A 6,000-nucleotide genomic window follows, 5' to 3' on the forward strand; every position below is an offset into this window, starting at 1 on the left:
CCCACTAAAGGTGTTTCTCCCTGTTTCATGTATTTGTCCGTATGGGTTGTGGGGGTCTATGAGAGAGGGGGAGAGCATGCGCGTGGGTGCAGAGTCGTCCTTCTTTTTGGCACCACCTGCATAAAACCTTCTTCGTTTTTTACGACTGGACCATCTTGGCGGTTTTGCCCTCCATTAGCAGACGCAACTCCGCCTCTACCATGGATCGTAACCTCTCCACGCGTCTCATCAGTTGTGTGTAGACAACGCCCTTCGCCTCGGCATCTACCCAGTCAGAAACCTCACGTAAGCGATCAGCGTATTCGCGGTGCCCGGGATACTTGAAGTCACCAACAAGTGTCTGAGTGAGCAGAGAGAGCCGCATAAGCAGCGCCTCACGCAGCGCCTCCTCGTGTGGCGCAACGGAATCCATACGCTCCGTAAAGTTGGATATGTGAAGGGCAATAATGCGAGGTGACGCCAAATCCCGCAGCAGCGCCACACTTCGCGCATAGATGGCCTGCATCAGCGGCTCCGACTGCATCTCCGCATGGCTTGCGATATCGCCTGCCTCAATGAGTGTGCGCTGAAGGCGGGGCTCAAATGCGTCCACCCACCACCTGCAGCCTGCCTCGACGCCGGAGTCGGCATGCTCCTTCTTAAGAGCATGCTGCATCGTGTCGTACACGGCAATGGCAAGTTCCATCCAGGCGCGGTTCACCACCACAAGCGCCTCACGAACGGCCCGGTTTGACACAAGGTGAGTGCTGCGCTCCAGGAGGACGAGGAAGTTCGTGTCCATCACCGCCGCATTTGACATAAATGAGGCAGAAAACTCTTGAATCTCCTCCAGGTTCTTCAGAGTGCACAAAGTCTCCTGCTGCTCGACACACCACGATAGGAGCCTTTCCTGATCTCTAAACAGCTCCGCGGTGCTCTCCCGCAAGAGCGATTGTTGGTGGCGCTCATGGTTCAACAGAGCAGTGACCCGTGGCTGCATCTTACTCACCTGCTCCAGTTGGGTGTACAGAGGCTGAGTGGCAAGTGCAGGGACTTCAGCGTGCTTGGCCTCGTCCAAGGAAGCGAGTGCACGGTGTACGGCGCTTTCAAACGAGACCCAAGAGTCTACCGCATCTGTAAAGTTCGCCACATGCACTGCCGTGGTGACGCACGACAGCACATGGGTAAGTTGTTCTCGCCGCAATGCAAGCTCACCGTAGACTGCGGCCCATCGTCTTGCACGTCTGTCCTTTAAGATCTTCTGTGCATCCTCCGCGTCCCCGTCCTCGTCAAACTGCCGCAGTTTTATAAGCAACTCCTCACGGCGTCGCAGCGCCAACTGTCGCCGTTCACTTGCAGCCGCACGGCGCTCCTCCTTTGACTGCAACATAAGTCGCTCAAGCAGCCTTCGCTGCTTAGGCAGCGCTCGCATCTCCGCGTGGGCAAGCTGCATGTACATCTTTATCGCGTCACTACCTGTGGCATTGGTAGCTGCCAACGCGCGGCAGAGATCTCCCGTCTCTTTCTTCGCAACCTCCTTGAAGCTGTACCGCATCAGCACGCCCGGCGTCGTTGGCTACTTTTATGTATGAACTCCGCGCCGCCCCAAGAGAAGAAGCCGGTGAAAGAAGGTCAAAAAATAAAAAATAAATAAAAATATAAAGAGAAAGAAGGAGCCAAAAAGAGCTATGGCCTCCGCTGCTGCTGCAGGCGTGAGCCACACTACAAAGGCGTAGTAATACCAATTAGGTAATAGCTGGGCGGTGAACTCAACGAGGCGGCGGCACACAAAAACAAAACCTACCAAAAAGAAAAAAAACAGGTCCCGTTCATTTGGTCTCGGCCGCGCACCGACACCGCCCATATCCCAAATGACGCGCAAAAACATGCTGTGGTGTTTGTTTGTTTGTTTTTTTCCCCCATCATCATCATCACATTGTCAACGTTTCTTTTACTTTGTTCGCCTCCACCTTTTCCTCGCTCGCTGTGAGCACGTCCCAGCGGCGCCGTATGTACCCCCTTCAGGCGTTTTCCGCCGCACCCTTGCTGGGCACACACAGAAAGAGAGGTGGGTACAAAAAGCAGTGAGGGTGCACGACGTTTATGAAGCGGTGGTGGCGTCGCGATTCACCCAGAAAAGATCGTACCAACTTGAGTACTTCTCATTATCCTGGTAAATGTACTGCATGGCGGTGCGCATCGACGGCTGCACAGTCTCACCGTGGTACAGGAAGAGTGGCATAACGATCATCCACAGCACCCCCGAGTAAAAGCGGAAGGCTTTTGGTGGGATCTTCCAGCCGTACTTGCCAGCAAGAATAAAGAGAGTCGCACTCAGGATACGGGACAAAATGTACATGCTCATCTGCACCGTTACTGGGTTCTGCTCACCCCAAAAGACGGAGCCAACAAGAAACCCGGCCAGCGCACTGTGCCACATGTGCGAGTCACCCTGCAGCTTACGGAGAATCGACCGTACCAGCGAGAAGGTTAGGCCCGTCAACCCTAGGGCAATACTGTGCTTCTTTGTCGCCTCGTAGATCCTACGCGCCTTCACGCGCCATGGAGCGTGGCTCCATACAGCATTCAGCACAAGCGCATGTGGCGCGCGAATACGAACGCCATAGACAAAGCCGTTTCGAAACCCCTTAATGGCGTCCAGCAACACCTTATATTTCCCTGAGCGAATCATATCATCGATGAGAAGGGCTGCCTCCTTTGGTAGGGCTGTGGGCCTCAAAGCCGGCGCATCGGCTCCGGCAGAAGGCATCCACACGCTCACGGAACACGTTGCCCACACACTGTGAGTTCAGAAAGCCGCCAGCTGCGAGGCACACACATCACACACCAAGAAGAAGGAAAAAAGGAAAAGAAAAAAAAATAATAATTTTTTTTTAAAAGCGCGGTCATGAAACACCTCGGCAGAACCAACAGCAAAGACACATATGTAAACACTTTACACACACACACACGCACCAAACACAACCAGAAACTTTAAGAAGTTGCTGAAAAAAAAAAAAACACCGTTCATATGAGGCGCTCCAACTCCGCGCAGCAGCCCCCCTCTTCTGCCGCAACATCCCTCAGAGCTGTATGGAATCTTTTCTTGAAGCCGCTGATGCAGGTGCCGCGTTGCTCGCCTTCCAAACGGCATCGGCGCAGCATCGCGGGCACCGCGGAACCATCTTCGACGGACGCACGTCTCCAAGCAAGCTGGTTTTGTATCCACAGTGTTCACACTCAATGAAGCGTCGCGTGGTCTCTTTAGTCTCCAAGGTGTGCTGCAACATCTTGCAGCGTTCATTGCGGCGCAGATACCAACGTTCGCACTGCTGACAGTAAATTCCCTTCACAGTTTGCTCCGTCACCTCCGCAAGGGCGTCAAGAGCTTTGTCCTGCAGGATACGTCGCTCCATTCGGTGCTCAAACTTTCGCCGTTCATCTGCGACGCGAAGGTCATCATTCACGCTGCCCATGACGCCCGCAACAGCGCTGAGCAGCGATGTAGAGATGGGTGGAGCTGCATCCTGCGAATGTGGCGTCACTTCCTCTTTTTCTGTTTGGACGAGTGAGGCCCCTGCTTTTGCGAGAGTGCCATCACTGCGGAGACGCCGCTCCACAGCAGAAACAATGGAACTTGTTTTTCCATTGGCTCGTCTCGTAACAACGCGGTGCTGATAGTCCTGATGGCGGAGACGCACCTCTTCAAAGGCACTGCATCGCATTGAGGCAAAAGAATACGGAGTGCGATCTCCCGGCAGAGGTGCGTACTGCTCACGAACCGCCTCCACATCTTGTGCCACCGTCTCCTTTGCGTTCATCACTGCGGCGGTGCTGCCACTGCGGGAACGTTTGGTGCCCAACTCGTTCGGCTTAATCGCTAGCTGAAGTAGTCGTTGGCGTTCCTTGGCGTCTTCCTGATCCACCGCTGCGGCAAGAACGGTTCGTCCGCGCGACGTGACGCCAAGCGACTGTGGGGAGCTGAACACGCGCCCCACATCCCGACACATCCCGGTGACGGATAACGCGCTGCCCGACACAACGCCCGCGTAGGCCCCTGCAGCGGAGGTGACGTCAGATCCAGCCGGCGTTGTTGTTGGTAGCCCACAGGAGCCCTTCACCGTTAAAAACCCTGGCTGTTGTCGCACCAACGATTGCAGAGCAACCTTAGACGCAACAGCACCCGTTGGGCTCCCTGACACAAGATTTACACGTGTGGCACCAGATGCAAACGTCGTCGAGGGTCGCGTGACCCTCGCTGGCAGCTGTAGGTTTGGGGCTGTCGCCGACGCTGCATTGCCACAGGCGGCACGCCGGAGATTCGAGACGTGGTTTGAACAAAACTTCGAAAGCGCGCCGTTCACAATCCGATTGCAGCGTTCCCCTGAGTGATGCTGAATTGCTTGGCAAGTCGCGAGATCCGCTGCGTAGCCGAGGGCACGCACCTGCTCACTGTTTGTCACCTTCACTAGGCCTGAGGGGTTATTCCCAACACCACCAGCGTTCGTCCTGGGCGTAGCACTGGCACTCAACGCGGCAGTTCCAGTTTGCGTGTTGCTGGCGGCCGCATCGTTGCGACGGTCCATCAGCTGTACACCTGAGAGCGCAAGCACAATCCCTGTTGCAATCTTCGTGTAGTGCACGTCAAACGCCGACCCACCAAGCAGGACGGACAACTCCTCCCGCGGAGTTGGGAAGGGTCCTCGCAGGCTCCACAGCGTGACTATGCCGTAGGTGTTTTTGCCATTTTTTTGCCTTGGATCCGTCTTTCGGATGACGACGCCTATGACAGTCAGCGATGGAGGTGCACCCACAGCAGCGAGGCGACGGTGCAGCTCTATAAAAGTGGCATAGGGGTATTGCACAAGAACTAGTGACAGCTGCTCGCAGCTCTTCGTAGGGTGCTTAACGGTAATCCCGCTACTAGGCTCCTGCATCGCAGCCGCACGCGCTCGATCCGCCGAGGACCGCTGCTTAACAATCTCCGCCGTGTCAACACCTTCGCGGGGAGACGCAGAAACGACATGCATGATGGTCGATGAGGCACTTGGGGCAGCTCTGCCTAACGCCTCGGCAACGGAAACACCGCGGCCGCCCCACAAGGACGGACCTGACACGGCCGGCGCCGCCTCACGGGCAACGTTGTGGCCGCCGGAAGTCAAGGGAGAGAGAGCTTCAGGTGGCGTCAATGCCACCACCGCCGGCTCGGGCGTGTTGAACACGGCGAAGGGATCTTCCTCCTCCTCTTCATCGACGCCAGCGCCCGTTTCATGCCGCGTCCCCCCCATCCTCCTCTGTCCCTGTCTTTTTTTTCCCCCCCTTTGCGCTGTTTCACTACCCCCCCAAGCCCCACCCCCCAAACGACCCCCAGCGTTTTTTCACACAGCGCTGGAGCGACCACAAAAAAGTAAAGGGGCACACACACAAAGAGAGAAGGAAAGAAAGCGAGGCAGCGGCCACATTGTTCAGTGTTGACCCAAGTAGGAAAACAATGATGCAGAGGCGCAGGCACAAGATGCAACAAAAGCACAAGAAAAAAAGTCTAGCAACAGTAAAGAAAGTAAAAAAGCAGCACAAAGACAAACAGCACACAATAATAATATTGATAAAAAATAATAATAATACGCAAAGAAACATCGAGAAGAGGTTAACATCCCTATCGCAAGCAAAAAAAAAAAAAAGGGAATGACGCACCGTAGATAAGTGATAATTTTACTTCTTCGCCTCCCTCCTCTAGTCTTTTTTTTTTCCTTGCACATTGTTGTCTCTTCTCGCACAAGATGCCGCCTCGCACCCCGCCGACTGACATTCAGCTGTGCATGGATGCCTACATACATATATTTGATTATTGCCAAGGAAGAAAAGGCAAGTTTATGTACATCGTGCGTCACAGCAACATGCGACCACATGAAAGAGAAAAAGCATTGCAGCACGCACTATAAGAAGCAGAAAAACAGAATAAAAGAAAAAACTGTACATTTCACAGACAAAAAAAAAAGTATAAGAACAAAAGGCAAAGCA

At 54.3% G+C, this 6,000-nt stretch overlaps 3 protein-coding genes across 3 annotated transcripts, besides 4 other annotated features; all 3 read right to left on the reverse strand.

Annotated features, from left to right (window-relative positions):
* Positions 1–139: 139 nt before the first annotated feature.
* On the reverse strand, positions 140–1,534 carry TraAM80_00361 (uncharacterized protein; the record flags this gene model as incomplete). The annotated part of the gene is made up of 1 exon (XM_029377443.1): positions 140–1,534. The coding sequence occupies one exon, from the start codon at positions 1,532–1,534 to the stop codon at positions 140–142; it is 1,395 nt and encodes a 464-aa protein (XP_029242703.1).
* An 80-nt stretch (positions 1,535–1,614) lies between these two features.
* Positions 1,615–1,651: a sequence feature (A-rich).
* Positions 1,652–1,874: 223 nt separating this feature from the next.
* Positions 1,875–1,895: a microsatellite.
* Positions 1,896–2,080: 185 nt separating this feature from the next.
* Positions 2,081–2,749, reverse strand: TraAM80_00362 (peroxisomal membrane protein 4; the record flags this gene model as incomplete). Its single annotated transcript, XM_029377444.1, has 1 exon — positions 2,081–2,749. One exon carries the CDS (start codon positions 2,747–2,749, stop codon positions 2,081–2,083), a length of 669 nt encoding a protein of 222 aa, XP_029242704.1.
* A 188-nt stretch (positions 2,750–2,937) lies between these two features.
* Positions 2,938–2,963: a microsatellite.
* Positions 2,964–3,062: 99 nt separating this feature from the next.
* TraAM80_00363 (minichromosome maintenance protein 10) lies at positions 3,063–5,267 on the reverse strand (the record flags this gene model as incomplete). Its single annotated transcript, XM_029377445.1, has 1 exon — positions 3,063–5,267. One exon carries the CDS (start codon positions 5,265–5,267, stop codon positions 3,063–3,065), a length of 2,205 nt encoding a protein of 734 aa, XP_029242705.1.
* A 304-nt stretch (positions 5,268–5,571) lies between these two features.
* Positions 5,572–5,603: a microsatellite.
* Positions 5,604–6,000: the final 397 nt, after the last annotated feature.

The sequence above is a fragment of the Trypanosoma rangeli genome, assembly GCF_003719475.1.
Source record: "Trypanosoma rangeli strain AM80 chromosome Unknown Tra_15.4_contig_00006, whole genome shotgun sequence".
Taxonomy (NCBI): Eukaryota; Euglenozoa; class Kinetoplastea; order Trypanosomatida; family Trypanosomatidae; genus Trypanosoma; species Trypanosoma rangeli.